Here is an 18,310-nt window from a genome sequence, read left to right on the forward strand (position 1 = left end):
AGGCGCTGCGACAACGAATGAACGGATATCGCGTGACAATCACCAGGCAGGAATGTTCCCTTCCAGTCGGAGAACACTTCAGCAGTCAAGGGCATTCAGCCTCTGATCTCCGGGTAAGCGTTCTCCAAGGCGGCCTTCAGGGCGCGCGACAACGCAGAATCGCAGAGCAGAAACTTATAGCCATGTTCCACACACGAGTGCGACCTCAATCCTGGGACCTGTGATTCATGTCGCATTACATTCATTCCCCACCATCTGGCCTGGGCTTGCGAAATCCGACCAACTGTCCTGGCTTGAGACAATTCACACCTCTTTAACTTGGGGTTATCCCTATCTCTGGATCTGTAAAGGCTTTATTACCTACCTGCAAATGCTCACATTCTAAGCATTGTCTTGCAGCTTTGAATTTGTCTATATACATGTTTCTGGAACATACCTCTTCGTTCACCTGAGGAAGGAGCAGTGCTCCGAATGCTAGTGTTTGAAACAAACCTGTTGGACTTTAACCTGGTTTTGTACGACTTCTTACTATATGAATCTTAATATTGTTTTTATAAAGTTGTTTATATCTTGGACTTGCATAATTTTCTGTTAATCGAGTTGTCCCTTTGCTCATCTTCACACGATACAATAAACACTGTCTAGTGATTCTTTTCTTACCATCGAACATAAGAAGATACAGATGCAGTGAGTACGTCAGAAAGCATTCAAAATGTGTTTCTGCTCGTGAAGAGGTTAAGTTAAACTGCTAGGGTATTATTCAAACCTTCATTCCTGTAATCCTTGCTCAGCCAAAGCAAAGTTTAAATTCTTTCTAGTCTAATATATATTAGGTTATCTCGAAGTTTAAATGTTGCTTGAACCTTAATTCTTTTCTCCTTGTGAGCCAGTTAGGATAAAATATATTTGTTGTGACAAAGCTGCATGGCAAGTCTACAAATAAACCGATGGGCATCCTGAAGGCTGAGAGATACATCTATGTTTTCTCCATGGGTGTGAAAGATCTTGTTGTCATGAATCATTGCGTTTTGGCCACAACGGTGCAGAAGGTTGGTTTATTTTACCGTTTGTATTTCTACTTACGCAAACCTTTAGCAGACAGACCTGCAGGACACCTTTTCTACTTGCGCAGGATCGTGACACATAATCTTCTTTGCAACTGATATGAAAGTAAACAGCAATATCTGGGAGCTTTCAAATTAAAAAAAAAGAGGGTATTATGTGTTAAAGGTGTACTTGATGCTGCAAGCTGCCCTTGACTCCTGATCAGACTCACAGACACAGCTGCCTCTGCATTGCGATGAAGTGCTAAGATCCAAGATAGAGAGGATGCTATCCAAAGCACCATAAGTGATAGAAAGGCTGATTGGTGTCTTGTTAATTAGTTTAATTTAATGTTTGTTTGATTCATACACCAATCGTGAATTTTTATCACTATAAATAACTCTCCTGCACTCAGATTAATGTCTTTTCTTTCTATCCCGACTGTTTAATAGGAACTGCATCATAAATGCATTTTTTTGCTGTTTCATTAAAAAATCTTCTTCTGCACAGAAGGCAGAACCTTTCGAATGACAGGGTTTCCTGCCCCTTCCACCTGAAGGGTCTTCAGGGCATGCATTCCTGCCGATCACAGCAGCCCAAAATCCATTTAACCCTCCAAGGAAGTCCTTACTCAGAGGACTGTCAGCTTTGATTGGCCAGTAGTGCTGTACCGAGCAGTGCCACTGGCAGCAGGGGCTAGGAGTGGGACTATATGCAGTCCCCAAATCCCAAGAGTCCAGGAGCAGGGAAGTGCAGTGATGGGGGAAGTAGACCTTGGCAGAGGCCAAGCTGGGCTTCCCCCTGTCCCTGAAGTTCTCCTGCCAGCCTCAAAATTGAAATCTGTTGGTGGGGGAACCATTAAATTCTGCCCTTAGTTTATTGCAACAGGGTTTGGCATTTGTTTTATAAGGGAGTAAACTCCCAAATTGGAAAATGTAGTGTAATCTCTCTACTTTTACAAAATTAATCACCATCAAATTTGCTAGCAAATTTAGATCAATCTGTGTAATTCTCAGTGCAGGTGATTAAGATGCATAGGAAAGAGTTCATGCTTTAAAAAGTAGATTGCACATGTAATTTACATGTCTTATGATTAGCACTAAGCATTGGCTATCAATGCTCAACTGACTGCAACGTGCAGTTTGTTTATACCATATGTTATAGAAATTAAAGTTTTCAGTGTTTTATTTTATTTATTCATGGGATTTGGGCGGCCTGGCTGGGCCAGCATTTATTGCCCATCCCGAAGGGCATTACTGTTCAAGTCTGGGCTGGTTTCAGTCGTTGTGACCCATTTTTCATATATTACCATTTGTTATCAATTATAATTCTACTGTCATCAGTTGTGGAATATAAAAATTATTTCACCAATAAAAATAACCATGCTGCTATATTACTCATTGTTTTGGTATATCCAAAGAAAACTAAAGTTTTTCTCACATTTGTGCTTGTTTATTAAACATTTAAATTCATAAGTATTTTATTTCTCACGCAACAACTGTTTGATGCAGAAATCAAAACCCAGCTCTGTACTTTTAAAATTGAAGTTTTCTGCTAAACACTTTGCAATCTAAGTTTTTCTGGTGTATGCAGTAATCACCAAGCCAGGCAATAGTTTTGCAGTGGAGCTCTCCGGGCCCTCCGCTGAATTCTGTCAGGGGGCAGTTTTCAATTATGTGAGTCATTGATTGGGAAGAACCACAGCTGCAGTCCAGATTCCCTGCAAACCCCACTTGTGTTGAATTGCTACACAAAGGCCTTGGCCAGTGTAGAAACGGCTGAGGAGTGACCAGTGTTGGCATGGCAGGTTGAAGCCGGGTGAGCGAGCCAGGAGGTCTGTGATGAGGGAGTGATTTTTAATGGTGGCGAGTTGGGTTCCATTCCTGGTGTCAAAGGGCCTCTGCTGTTATTTCTTGGCATGGAGGTCTTAGCCATAGAGGCCGGCATGATGGGAGGCGAGCAGCAGTTGGATTGGTAAGGTCCTTGTGTAGTGGGTGGCTTGGGTTGATGGGAACCTTCTCCAGGAACTTTCTCGTTGCAATCTCCCTCCTTATGTGAGGGGGCAGGGTGTTGATCTGGACTGGGAGCCAGGGGATTTGAGTTGATCAGAGGGTACCTGGGATGATATGCATTATTGTGTTGAGCTGGTTATCTGCAAGGCTGGTGTGGGACGGGTTGTACCGCCTGGTTCAGCACAGTCGACTAGACAGCTGGTTTATGATGCAGAACAAGGCCAGCAACTCGGGTTTAATTCCCGTACCGGCTGAGGTTATTCATGAGGCCCCACCTTCTCAACTTTGCCCCTAGCCTGAGGTGTGCTTAAACGTCAGGTTAAACCACCACCAGTCAGCTCTTCCCTTCAAAGGAGAAAGCAGCCTATGGTGATCTGGGACTTTTCCGACTTTACCTTTACCTTGCTGGTGCTTAATTCTCTGCAGTCGAGTAGCAAGATGGCAAGAGCCAAGATCCTTAAGGTTTGAGCATCTGTGCACCCCATGAACAGCCAGTAACCTTGCTGAGGAGGTCTAAGTAAATGGAATTTTTGCCCAAATTTACAGGAGAGAAAACAGCTAAAATCAGAATGATTCTTTACTTAATTAACTTACAAGCATACTATTAAATTTATATTTTAAGTTAGCCTCTAAGGTATATGTAAAAACAAACTATGTGACATAGCCTCTAATTTTCTTTTCCTTCTCATGGGAAACTACTTGCCTTCACTTATCATCTCCTTCCAATGGCACAACCAAGATAATCATCTGACAAATGAGGAACCATGTTCTCCCACATCACAGAAAAACAAACTGGAGCAACAATGTATTCTGCCACTCTCACTAGTTTAGATACTCAAATAAAATTGACTATACACAAGCAAAGAAAAACAGAATCATGCACTCATTTGAACACCATCTTACACATGCAAAAAAGTGGGAAAAGCAGTCTGCTTCTCTCGATATATTACACTCAAGATTTATGACTTTAATACATTGACTATGGCAACATTCAACATTTAGGAGATCTGTCACACACTCAAGATCAACCAGAGCCTCAGGTATGACGTACCTTTCAAAATGGATCTGTTTTTAGAAGCCAATTGCAGGCGTTTAAATGTCCTTTCCAAAGACACAATTTTTAAATACATATTTTGGGAATAAGGCTTACGTTTCATCTCCATCAACACTGATACAAATATATTATCATTTGCTCTTCTTTAATAATTATTGTTTTCAGTGAAAACGTTAGATATTCGGAGTTACAGAACCTGTTTATTGGAAAACCATGGTCTAAGTTACAAAAAGACATTTCACAATCCATTCTTTCTAAAATAAGTATACAACACATACTCCCATTATGAGCCCAGATACGGAATGAAAAAAGGGTTTCCCATTTATCACATTGATTTCCAGCAATGTAGCTAGCTAGCTAGTCAAGAAGTATTTCTCCCGTTTCATATTTTGAAATAATTGCTGCATTTCAAATTATCTTACACTCAAACATAACTACATTTCCAATTTCAAATATTTAAAACAGTAGCACATAATAATATAGAATGTTGCTATTTTTAGTTAAACAAATAGGACGTGTAATTTATTTCTGGTCTTAGCGCTATAAAACATCTGTTTTCTCACTACATAATTAGCATAATTAATGAATACTAATCAATCCAAACAAATGATTTTTTAACTCCTAAAATAAATCATTTTGATATCACAGTAGCGATTGACTCAATAATTTACTTATAAGCAATATATCACTTGTCCATTTACCACATGCTGAAAACTGCTATAACTCTTTTCTACAACTTCACTTCAGTGCAATGTGTCCATTCTCAACAGAAAAACACTCATATATTTGTTTACAAGGCATCGACAAATTTGTGATGTGTGGGTATCCCTCAGGGTAGGATAAATTTAGTAGGCTTGTCCATTCAATCGTTTACAATAAAATCACCCATTTTTGCATCTTGCTAACAGATATAAATCGAGTTAAACATGATTACACTTCAGTTGTCTCTAATAAGACCACTGAGATGATATATGGGGAGGGGGTGGTGTAGTGGTAATGTCACTGGACGAGTAATCCAGAGGCCCAGGCTAATACTCTGGACGACTACTCATGGCAACTGGTGAAATTTGAATTCAATTAATTAATCTGGAACTGAAAGCTAGGCTCAGTAATGGTAACAATGGAACCATTGTCAATTGTTAAAACCGTGGGCGGGATTCTCCAATATCGGCGCGATGTCCGCCGACCGGTGCCAAAAATGGCGCGAATCAGTCCGGCATCGCGCCGCCCCAAAGGTGCGGAAGTCTCCGCATCTTGAGGGGCCAAGCCCTCACCTTGAGGGGCTAGGCCCACGCCGGGCTGATTTCCGCCCCGCCAGCTGGAAAGGCCTTTGGTGCCCCCCCAGCTGGCGCGGAAATGACTGCCGGGCGGCGCATGCGCGGGAGTGTCAGCGAGCGCTCACAGCATCCCCGCGCATGCGCAGTGGAGGGGGTCTCTTCCGCCTCCGCCATGGTCTCCACCATGGCGAAGGCGGAAGGAAAAGAGTGCCCCCACGGCACAGACCCGCCCGCGGATCGGTGGGCCCCGATCGCGGGCCAGGCCACCGTGGGGGCACCCCCCAGGGCCAGATCACTCCGCAGGACCATGGAGCCCGCCCGCGCCGCCTTGTCCCGCCGTCCCAAAGGTGGTTCAATCCACGCCGGCTGGCGTGGGTTGACAGCGGCGGTACTTCGGCCCATCGCGGACCGGAGAATCGGCGGGGGATTCCCGCCGACCGGCGCAGCGCGATTCCCGCCCCCGCCGAATCTCCGGTGGCTGAGAATTCGCGACACAGCGGGGTTCACACCGGCCCCCGGCGATTCTCCGACCCGGTGGGGGGGTCGGAGAATCGCGCCCCATATGTTTCACTCATCTGCCGTCCTGACCTGGTCTGGTCTTCATGTGACTTCAGACGCACAGCAATGTGACTGACTCTTAAATGTCCTCTAAATTGGCCGAGCAATCCACTCAATTGAATGAAACTGGATGAATGTAGGGAGAAATGGTAACGTTGTGGTAATGTCACTAGTAATCCAGCAGCTCAGGCTGCGGTCATGGGTTCAAATTCCACTATGGCAGCTGGTGGAATTTAAAATTAATAAATCTGTAATGATAACTATGAAATTATCATCGACTATCGTAAAAAAAAAAAAAAGATCGATTGTGGCATCAAGGAGCCCTATCAAAACTGAAACCAAGGGGAAAAGATTTGACTGATCGGAGTCAGAGCTGGCACAAAGGAAGATGGTTATTGTTATTGGAGAGCAAACATCTCAGCCCCAGGACATTGCTGCAGGGGCTCCTCAAGGTAGTGTCCGAGGCCCAACCATCTTCAGCTGCTTCTTCAATGCCCCTTCCTTCCATCAAAAGGTCAAAAATGGTGGATAATTGCATCATGTTGAGCACCATTCTCAACTCTCAGATACTGAAGCAGCCTATGTCCATGTGAAACAAGACCCGGACAATAATCAGACTTGGCTGACAAGTACTCAAGTGTCAGACAATGACCATCTCCAACAAGAGAGAATCTAACTATCTCCCACTATCTTCTTAACTCTCTTCAATGGCATTACGATCCCTGAAACTCCATCAAACAGTCTGGGGTTGCCACTGACCAGAAACTGAACGAGACCAGGCATATAAATAGTGTGGTAACAAGAGCAAGTCAGAGGCTGGGAATTCTGGGGCGAGTAACTCACCTCCTGACTCCCCAAAACCTGTTCACCAGTTACACGGCACAAGTCAGGAGAGTGATGGAGTACTCCCCACTTGCCTGGATAAGTGTAGCTCTAACAACACTCAAGAAGCTCAACACCATCCAGAACAAAGCAACCCACTTGATTGGCACCCCAGTCACCACCTTCAACGTTCACTCCCTCCACCACTAATGCTACAGTGATAACAGGGTATACCACCTACAAGATGCACTGCAGCAACTCACCAAGACAGCACCTACCAAACCCTTGATCTCTGTTACCTGGATAGACAAGGGCAGCAAATGCAAGGGAACACCACCACCTTCAAGTTCCCCTCCAATCACACATACTGACTTGGAACTTTATCATCGTCCTTCACGGTCACTGGGCCAAAATCCTAAGATTCCCTTCCTCACAGCACGATGGCTGTTTCTACAATCTATATGCTGCAGTGGTTGAAAATAGCAGCTCACCACCACTTTCTCAAGGGCAATTAGGAATGGGCAATAAATGCTGGTCCAGCCAGTAGTGCCCATGAACAAATATATTTTTTTAAATTTCGAAGTCAGCTTCTTTACTGGGAGCAATGATACAAGTTGAAACACCAAACATTAAGCTTGCATTTTTGTTTAATTTTAATTCAAAACAAACTTCATAATGTTTAGGTGTGAAGTACTGAATATGCAAACTTTCTAACATGCTTATTTACAGCATTTGCTCCACTTAACATAAGAACGAAGAACTAGGAGTAGGAGCAGGCCACCTGGCCCTTCAAGCCTGTTCCCCATTCAATGAGATCATGGCTGATCTTTTGTGGACTCAACTCAACTTTCCCGCCCGAACACCATAACCCTTTATTCTTCAAAAAACTATCTATCTTTACCTTGAAAACATTTAATGAAGGAACCTCAACTGCTTCACTGGGCAGGGAATTCCATAGATTCACAACTATTCGGATGAAGAAGTTCCTCCTAAACTCAGTCCTAAATCTACTTTTCCTTATTTTGAGGCTATGCCCCCTAGTTCTGCTTTCCCCGACCAGTAGAAACAACCTCCCCGCATCTATCCTATCTATTCCTTTCATAAATTTATATGTTTCTATAATATCCCCCCGCATCCTTTTAAATTCCAACGAGTACAGTCCCACTGTACTCAACCTCTCCTCGATACGTCCTCAATCCAACCCTCTCAACTCTGGGATTAACTTGGTTAAACCTTCATTGACACATCCTACCTGTTGCAACTTGGAAACTGTACTCGGAGATTATGAAAGGTCAAATCAGTTAATTCAGGAAAAGCAGGCTGTGTCAGGAATTAATTTATAAAAATACCATTCAGCCAATGAAGTCTACTGCCTTGGGATTTACAATTTCTATGCATCTTTGAGATAACAACTCCAGTCTGCTAAAAAGGACCATTAGCTAAACTTTCTACAGAAACATTAGCTGCAATTGGAATTTTGTTATTAAAAAGGTGACAAAAGGTGTCCTGGGACATTGGAACCGATTCTGGGGGAGGTGGGACCAGTACAAACCGGACGGTCTGCACCTGGGCAGGACTGGAACCGATGTCCTAGGGGGGGTGTTTGCTAGAGCTGTTGGGGAGAGTTTAAACTAATGTGGCAGGGGGGTGGGAACCGATGCAGGAAGTTGGAAGGTAGTAAAACAGGGACAGAAATAAAAGGCAGTAAGGGGGAAAGTGTAAGGCAGAGAAGCCATAGTCAAAAATCAAAAAGGGCGACAGTACAAGGTACAGTGACTGAGGGGAGCTCAGTGAATAGGACCAGGAATACTAAAAGAAATAAAACGGGAAGTGAAAACATTAACGGTAAGCGACGCGGCAGGTTGTTACATGAAGATGTGGGTTCGACGACAAGGAAAATTAGGAGAAAGGTTAAGAGGAAATATAACTTAGGAGAGGTTACTGATCGAGGTGTTAAGATTAAGAACAAAGGTAAAAAAGCCAACATAAGTGTACTTTACCTGAATGCTCGTAGTATTCGGAATAAGGTAAATGAGTTGATGGCGCAAATCATCGTGAATGACTATGATTTAGTGGCCATTACTGAAACATGGTTAAAGGATGGTCACGACTGGGAGTTAAATGTCCGAGGGTATCAAACTTTTCGGAAGGACAGAGTGGATGGTAAGGGAGGTGGTGTAGCTCTGTTATTTAAGGATGACATCCGGGCAACAGTAAGGGATGACATCGGTGCTATGGAGGATAAGGTTGAATCCATTTGGGTGGAAATCAGGAATAGTAAGGCGAAAAAGTCACTGATAGGAGTAATCTATAGGCCACCAAATAGTAACATTATGGTGGGGCAGGCTATAAACAAAGAAATAACAGATGCATGTAGAAATGGTACAGCAGTTATCATGGGGGATTTTAATCTACATGTTGATTGGTTTAACCAGGTCGGTTAGGATAGATAGGATAGATGCGGGCAGGTTGTTTCCACTGGTGGGTGAAAGCAGAACTATGGGGCATTGCCTCAAAATAAGGGGAAGTAGATTTAGGACTGAGTTTAGGAGGAACTTCTTCACCCAAAGGGTCGTGAATCTATGGAATTCCTTGTCCAGTGAAGCAGTAGAGGCTCCTTCATTAAATGTTTTTAAGATAAAGATAGATAGTTTTTTGAAGAATAAAGGGATTAAGGGTTATGGTGTTCGGGCCGGAAAGTGGAGCTGAGTCCACAGAAGATCAGCCATGATCTCATTGAATGGCGGAGCAGGCTCGAGGGGCCAGATGGCCTACTCCTGCTCCTAGTTCTTATGTTCTTAACAAGGTGAAAAGTCAAAGCTCACAGGAAGTAGATATCTAAAGCAATCAGAGATTCAAACAATCAATAATTCAACAAGTTACTGCACCCAACATTTTTCATATTATTTGACAGAATTTGCTTTCATTGACTTCAACTGCACTCAATGGCAATCATCTTGCCATTATTCTCAAATGCTGAACCAGATGGATTTTTTAAAACGACAATTATCATCAATGGTTTCATGGTCATCATTAGATTTTTAATTCCAGATTTTTTTAAAATTCAAATTTCACCATCTGCCATGGTGCGATTTGAACCCAGGACCCCAGGGAATTACCCTGGGTCTCTGGATTGCTAGTCCAGTGACAATACCAGTACGCCACCGCCTCCCCTTCATTCTCAAATGCTATCATTTGATGTCACTTGCACTCACAAGCAATCATCTGGCCATCTTTCTATTTCATTTTTACTCAGAACTCACCAGGACTCCGGTAGACATCACTTTCTAAACCTGTGACTGCAACCATCCAGAAGGACAAGAGAGTCACTCACCATCCTGACTTGGAAATATATCACCGTTCCTTCACTGTTGTTGGGTTAAAATCCTGGAACTCACTCCCTAACAGCACAATGTACCTACACCTCGGGATGTGCAGCGGATTAAGAAGGCAGCTCACCACCACCTTCTCAAGGGCAATGAGGGGTGGGCAATAAATGCTGGTCTAGCTAATTGTGTTGCATTGTCTCTAGCACTGTCTGAGAGGAGTCTGCACGTTCTTTCCGTGTCTGCGTGCATTTCCTCCGGGTGCTCCGGTTTCCTCCCACAGACCAAAGACGTGCAGGTTAGGTGGATTGGCCACGCGAAATTGCACTTAGTGTCCAAAAGAGGTTAGGAGGGGATATTGGGTTGTGGGATTGGGTGGAAGTGAGGGCTTAAGTGGGTCGGTGCAGACTCGATGGGCCAAATGGCCTCCTTCTGCACTGTATGTTCTATGTCTATGTCTAGTGACACCTACATCCCATAAATTAATTTTTAAAGTTAGCTTACCATTTTCACACAGAACCATACTTGCAGGGGCGGCACGCTGGCGCAGTGGTTAGCACTGCTGCCTCATGGTGCCGAGGACTCGGGTTCGATCCTAGCCCTGGGTCACTGTCCATGTGCAGTTTGTACATTCTCCCCGTGTCTGTGTGGCTCTCATCCCCACAAAAGATTCATAGAATTTACAGAGCAGAAGGAGGCCATTCAGCCCATCGAGTCTGCACCGGCTCTTGGAAAGAGCACCCTACCCAAGGTCAACACCTCCACCCTATCCCCATAACCCAGTGACCCCACCCAACAATAAGGGCAATTTTGGACACTAAGGGCAATTTATCATGGCCAATCCACCTAACCTGCACATCTTTGGACTGTGGGAGGAAACCGGAGCACCCGGAGGAAACCCACGCAAACACGGGGAGGATGTGCAGACTCCGCACAGACAGTGACCCAAGCCGGAATCGAACCTGGGACCCTGGAGCTGTGAAGCAATTGTGCTATCCACAAGGCTACCGTGCTGCCCTGAATATGCTGGCTGATGCAAAGGACAGACATGCAGCAAATGAAATTTTACAGAAAAAAGGGTGAAGTGACACATTTTGAAAGAAGAATGAGAAAAGGTACTATAAACTAATTTAAAAGGGGGCAAGATCAGAGAGAGCTTATGGGTATATATGCAAAATCTTTGAATGTGGCAAATCAAGAGAAGCACATGAGAACAATTACTTAAACAACAGATTAACAAAACCCTTTATAAAATACTGGTTTGACCTCAGCTAGAGTATTTTGTTCAATTCTGGACACCACACTTTAGAAAAGATGTCAAAGCCTTCAATAAAATACAGATGATTTACTGGGACAGTATCAGGGATGAGGGAGTTCAGTTCTGTGGAGAGATTAGGTAGACTGAGGTGTTTTTTCTTTGGTCAGAGAAGGTTAAGAGATGTTTAAAGTCACAAATGGCTTTGACAGTGTAAATGAGGAGAAACTGATTCCAATGACAAAAGAATCGGTAACACAGATTTAACATGACTGACAAAAGGAACTAGTGGTGAGATGAGGAAGAAAAGAAACAACACTGTTTTTATGCCCTGGCATTCATAGCCTGTAAGGATGGCAGAGGCACATGCAGTGTTAATTTTCAAAAAGAAACTGGATAAATACTTGAAGCCAAAATATTTACATTGCCATGGAGACAGAGCCAGGAATTTGGACCAATTGGAAAGCTTTTTCATCAGGTAAGCAAAGGTGCGATGGGCCTTCATTGATTCATAAAATTTGACACCACCGTAGGCCATTCTGTAAGAGATATCCAATTCATGCAATTCCCTTTCTTATTCCCCATTGTCCTACAAACATTTCCTTTTCAAGCATAAATATATATATATATATATATATATATATATAGTTACTACTGAATCTGCTCTATCACGCTTCTAGGAACTTACATAGCAACTTACTATGTTAAAAATAAATTTCAGCTCAGTCTGGTTCTTTTAACAATTATCTTAAAATCTGTATTGTCTGGTTACTGTCCCGCCTGCCAACAAAAACAGGTTTCCCCTATCTAAACTGGCCATTCAGAATTTGGAATCTAATCTCACTCAATATGGACCATTGTGCAATTATTAGGAAACAAATTTACATTTCTCCAGAATTATATTCCAAAACAAAGAAATACATGAACAATGTAAGGAAACGAGATCAACAAGAATGATCACATCTGTGAAAAAAATTTAAAAGGCAGAAAAAGAGCAAGCGAAGCAGTGAAATCTGAATTGTACGAGCTTGGGGAAGCTGAAGCGATAACAGGATCTGCCTGCCAACAAAGTAGTTACAGTAATGATCCCAGTAAAACTAATGACTGGGTTCTGTGCTGTAACTTGGAAGTAAGTTTGGTCAATAAGCTAATAACTGTTAACTGCTATAGTCACCTCAAATCACTATAGACCGGTCACTTATTGACCAATGAAACAATGACAACAGTTGTACACAACACAGTTAATCTCATCGTCCTGACAAAAGGATGACAGACAGTTCCGATGGGAATAGACCCAAGTAAGGGGAAAAAAATTAAAGAAAGCTAGATTGCAAAGCAAAAAGAAGACACTAGAAAGGAAGAAAAATGAACAATTGGAGGCAAAGCAAATAGGAAAAAAAAAGGGATAAAAATGTAGGACAGATTAAAGGAGATTAAAACAGAAATAAAAACACAAAAGCAGGACAAATAGGGGAAATTAAATGCTGAATAGTCCCAGACTTGTAAAGTAACATTAGCTTCTGGAGGGTGGGAAAAACAAGACTGCTATCTATTTCCATAGACTTAAAATGCAGGATTGCAGGCTTGAAAATAAAGTGTTGGAGATGTATCAAAAAAATGGATCAAACATTAGGTGAAGATTTATTGCAAGTAGTTTCATCTAATGCAAGAAAGATGAATTGATTTTGGTTAAATTAGATATAACTGACAATTCATTGGTAGGGAAGATGCATTATTTTCCAATTGTTATCCTCCCATGGTTTAAGTGATTTGTGCTCTATTGTATTTTATGAAAAGAACAGAGGAACTTTCAATGATTTAGATTGTATGCATTAATCATACCCAGTGGCTGTGAACCATATATCTAAAACTGAAGAAGATTTTTGACATCTAATTCTGTGACAAGACTTTGGCGCTTGATACCCTACTAATACCCATAATCTCGAATCCATTTACTGATACAGTTGAACAATTTTCTGTTTTAATTCTATGAGGCTTAAGGTGCCATTTCATTTCTGCAACCAAATAAAGCAGAGAACATTTTGGCTTTTATTTTTCTAATTTTAAAGTAAATAGAATTGAAACTAAATGAGCTAAATTTAGGTTCAAATAGTTTTCTTAAATTTGTATATCATTGCTCCCATGACTAAATGTGCTCAAAAATTAAAACATTAAAATTGAATACATTAGGGCAAAGGAAAAATAGATAATTGAGAAAGCTTTCATGACATTTGAAATGAAAAGATGTCTGGCAGGACATAGTATGTGAATTGTTTGGTAAAATGCTGTAATTAATTAAAGCCAGTAATGTATTCAATGTTTCCTAGCATATTGTTTACTGAAATAATCAAAATGCAAAGTGCTTCAATGTGCATGTACATGAAAGCATACCAAAAACAACAAACAATCTTTGATCCATTTTAATTCTCAAAACATTCAAAAAGACAATTGTTTTGAACTTTTTCATTTACTTTGGATTTTGCTAGTATCATACAAAGACAAAAGAGCTAAAATATTTAATGTCCAATATATATGAATTAATATCAATATTCCTTTAAACCATGCTCCTCTGTTCTTAATTTAAACAGAATTTATACTTGAAGCTAAGAATATTAAACAATCCATTTGGAGTTAAAAACATCTGACATCAGTTCAATCACAGCATAGTATCTCTCTCATCAACAACAATTCACAATAGGAGGTAGTTTCTCTGCCTCTTTGAATAATTTTCGAATACATTGCCAGTGAGCAAAAATAAAGATAAATTCAGCAATATGTATATGCACATCTTTCACAACATGATTTAAAGCTCAACACCTTTCAGGTTTTGGAGGAAGAATCAGTGGTATTTTTTCTCTTTTTTCATGCCCTTTGCTGGTAACACCATGGGTACGTCATATGTCATAAATACCATGAGAACTAATCCATCAGTTGTAATGGCTCCTATAAAACACCACTGTGAGATTGCAATAAGACTGGAAAATAGGCTACAAATCCCAGCTATGCTCAGGCTCGCAATGAAGCGAGACAGAAAGGAGGTGGGAAAGGGATCAAGAGATAGATGGTCACCTGAACCATGACCAGAAAGGGCAGAGGTCACAGGCCAAAGTTTTTATAACATCTCCACCACCTAACTTCAGTAAGATACTAGTTCTAAGCTATCATAACAGTTACACAGGACAAAGAGAAAGAATAAAATGCGCTTACCTTTGTGGAAATCTTCCTGGGTCCCCTTCTGCCATTTCTATTTGCCATTCCAGACAGTCGGGTAAGTGTAGCTTGAAACCCTATCAAACAAGCAGTTAGTTTAAGAGATTTTGATATGACCTATTTGACAACTATTTCAGTTGAAAGGGACATGGCGTGGACTTTGATCCTTTAAAACACTGCCAGTCATGCAAAAAGTAATTGGCAAATATAATTGTTAAATTTTACAAACAATCGTAATATCTTGAGTTGGGAGAAAACAAACCATATTAACCCTTTGAGAATTGCATTCCCATCTTGGCACCAAAATCAAAGACATCAGAAATCATTTTAAAATGTATTCACAGAAAGCCAAATTAATAAATGTTTCAGTGTTCCACAGCCCACAAATTTAAACATAAAGATTCAGAATTATTTTTGCAGCTGGCCTTTTGGTAGAAATATAGCTTTTGATTCAATACAGCATGGCACATTTTTATCGAGTGTTAATTTGCTCTTCACCTCAGGCTCCATTTTCCAAGATCTAAATCTTACACAACTCTTTTCTGCATTTTATTCTGCAAATCTTCCCCATTTGAAGTTTGACAATAAACACAGCATGCAAGTTTAGTCATTGTCCATAAGAAATGCAAATCTAACTGTATATCATGTGTCACCTGTGGAGCAGTGGGAACCACTCTCACCTCAAGGGCAATAGGTTGTGGATTCAAGCCACTTTAGAGACTTCAGCACAAAATTCATGGCTGGCAATGGCAGGGAAGAGGAGTGGAGGGTTCCCCTGATGTGCTGGCCAGCATTTTTCCCTAAACCAGATTATCGGATTATTGTCCCATTGCTGTGGAACCTTACGGTGTACATATTGGCTGCCGCAATTCTGACATTGTAGAAACATAAGAAATAGGAGCAGAAAGTAAACCATTTTTCCCTTTGGCCCTGCTCTATCATTTAGTATAATCATGGCTGATCGTCTACCTCAACTCCAGCTTCCCACATTGTCCCCATATCCATTAATTTCCTTGGTATCCAAAAAACTATTCATCTTTGTCTTTAATATGCTCAATTACTGAGTAACAACAGCCCTCTGGAATAGGGTGCATTGTAACAATGCTTACACTTCAAAACTTCTTAATTAGCTGCAAAGTACTTTGGGATGTCCTGAGGTGCATTACATTAACTCCAAGTTCTTTCTTTTCTTATGTCAGTTTTGTCAGAGCAATTTTATTCACTCGCCCTATTACATGCACAAAATTCTACTGTAGGTCGAAAAACTACAAAAAGGTTAAGTCAAGAGGCTAATTGTTATGCAGCAAGTGTGGGAACGTTTCTAAAAAATTGGCTTAGACACAGAAGAGTGTTTAAAAGGAAACCAGCACATCAAATCTGAAAGCATGCTCTGATAAACTTATATGCATTGCCAAACAATAAAGCATTAAGTACTTTAACAAAATATACTTGTCGTATCAAATAACAATATGCAAAGTTTGAAATATAGTAAGAAAGCTATTTCTTTTTCCCTTTGTACTTTATCTTGCTTCCATCTATTGATTCTAGCAAATTTACTCAAACTGTTTTCTTCCAAAAGCAATTATACATTTGGCAACGGCATGAAAAGGAAAGAAAAAGTCCCAAGTTAGCACATTTCAAATATCCTAAAACTGACAGTCTAAACCTTCACAGTTCAGAACTAATGGCAACTCTCCTGTCAAGCAAACAAGTAAAATTATTTAAGATTTCCAGTATCCACAGTATTTTGTTTTTATTTAAGTAAAATTATTTAGCCTTACATCTGCAATTGGAAGCAAGAATGGTACTGACCTCTTTGGGCTGTTTGCGACATGAGAGGGAAAGTACCAGTTAAGATGCTTTCAAATACTGGATCTGGCAGTTCACTCTCCTGTTCCAGAGCACCATCTTGCTCCCACCATGGAATGATCCCATCAATGCCACATGCTCCACCAGGTTCACCCTCAAAGAACCAGTCACTTTGTTCATCGTCACCTTTAACAAAAAAGCTCAAGTCTTAAAAGTACATTTATATATTAAGAAATATTGTACAATACATTCTCTGCCAAACAAATAAGCACCATAACTTGGCATAGGCTTGGTATCTAAAATGCTCAAAACATCCAAGAGCTACTTTTAATATACTGTTAGGAACAAAATTATGCTATTTAAGTCTCAGAATACAAATATATAAGTGAAAGGGACGGGGAAGTGTTTAGTGATAGAAAATGAAAATACAGGAAATACTCAGCAGGTCAGGCAGCACCTGTGGAGAAAAACAGAGTTAATGGTTCAGGTTGATGACCCTTTGTCGAGAAAAAGAGAAGTATAATAGATTTTGAACAAATGAGAGGTGGAAGGAAGAACAAAAGGGAAGGTCTGTGATAGGGTCTTGGGTGTGGAAAATGAGGGAAGTGGAACCTTTCGTTCTGGAAGCGGTTAGGGTACCAAAGAATAAAGAACAAAGAAAAGTACAGCACAGGAACAGGCCCTTCGGCCTTCCAAGCCTGCGCCAACCATGCTGCCGGTCTAAACTTAAATCTTCTACACTTCCGGGGTCCGAATTCCTCTACTCCAATTCTATTCATGTATTTGTCAAGACGCCCCTTAAACGTCACTATCGTCCCTGCTTCCATCACCTCCTCTGGCAGCGAGTTCCAGGCACCCACTACCCTCTGTGTAAAAAAAAAAAACGTGCCTCGTACATCTCCTCTAAACCTTGCCCCTCGCCCCTTAAACCTATGCCCCCTAGTAACTGACCCCTCTAACCTGGGAAAAAGCCTCCGACTATCCACTCTGTCATGCTTTTGTAATCCTCTATCAGGTCGCCCCTGAACCTCTGTCGTTCCAGTGAGAACAAACCAAGTTTATTCAACCTCTCATCATAACTAATGCCCTCCATACCAGGCAACATCCTGGTAAATCTCTTCTGCACCCTCTCCAAAGCCTACACATCCCTCTGGTCGTGTGGCGACCAGAATTGAACACTATACTCCAAGTGTGGCCTAACTAAGATTCTATACAGCTGCAACATGACTTGCCAATTCTTATACTCAATGCCCCGGCCAATGAAGGCAAGCATGCCGTATGCCTTCTTGACTACCTTCTCCACCTGTGTTGCCCCTTTCAATGACCTGTGGACCTGTACTCCTAGATCTCTCTGACTTTCAATACTCTTGAGGGTTCTACCATTCACTGTATATTCCCTACCTGCATTAGACCTTCCAAAATGCATTACCTCACATTTGTCAGGATTAAACTCCATCTGCCATCTCTCCGCCCAAGTCTCCAAATGATCTAAATCCTGCTGTATCCTCTGACAGTCCTCATCGCTATCCGCAATTCCACCAACCTTTGTGTCGTTTGCAAACTTACTAATCAGACCTGTTACATTTTCCTCCAAATCATCTGTATATACTATGAACAGCAACGGTCCCAGCACTGATCCCAGCGGAACACCGGGTAGAAAGGGGCAAGAGCAAAAATGTATGAAATTGATTGGACACCGCTGAGGGCCCTGTCAACTGCCCTGGCAAGTAAAATCCTCGATTGAGGAAAAAGGAAGGTATAAAGCAGAAGTGCTAGCGTGAAACATTGCATCGCATGAACAGATGCCATAGAGAAACTAGGAGAACGAAAAATAGAGTCCTTACGGAAAGCAGCGTGGGAGGAAATGTAGTCAAAAGGTAGTTGTAGATGTCCATGGGTTTGTAGTGAATGTTAGTTCATAGCCTACCCCAGAAATTGAGTTA

The 18,310-nt window shown here is 41.5% G+C and overlaps 1 protein-coding gene across 8 annotated transcripts in view; it reads right to left on the minus strand.

Annotated features, from left to right (window-relative positions):
* The window catches only part of LOC140425211 (G patch domain-containing protein 2-like), a 398,136-nt gene that overhangs the window by 315,408 nt on the left and 64,418 nt on the right, over window positions 1–18,310 (minus strand). For all 8 annotated transcript variants that reach the window (XR_011947793.1, XM_072509246.1, XM_072509284.1 and 5 more), the window contains 2 exons: window positions 16,371–16,553; window positions 14,556–14,635 (listed from right to left, as the gene is read on the minus strand). Coding sequence is in view for 7 of the 8 variants with exons in the window: in XM_072509246.1 (XP_072365347.1) it covers window positions 14,556–14,635; window positions 16,371–16,553 (263 nt within the window). In the remaining variant the exon portion in view is untranslated. The remainder of the gene's footprint in view (window positions 1–14,555; window positions 14,636–16,370; window positions 16,554–18,310) is intronic.

This window comes from Scyliorhinus torazame, chromosome 1 (assembly GCF_047496885.1).
Source record: "Scyliorhinus torazame isolate Kashiwa2021f chromosome 1, sScyTor2.1, whole genome shotgun sequence".
Taxonomy (NCBI): domain Eukaryota; kingdom Metazoa; phylum Chordata; class Chondrichthyes; order Carcharhiniformes; family Scyliorhinidae; genus Scyliorhinus; species Scyliorhinus torazame.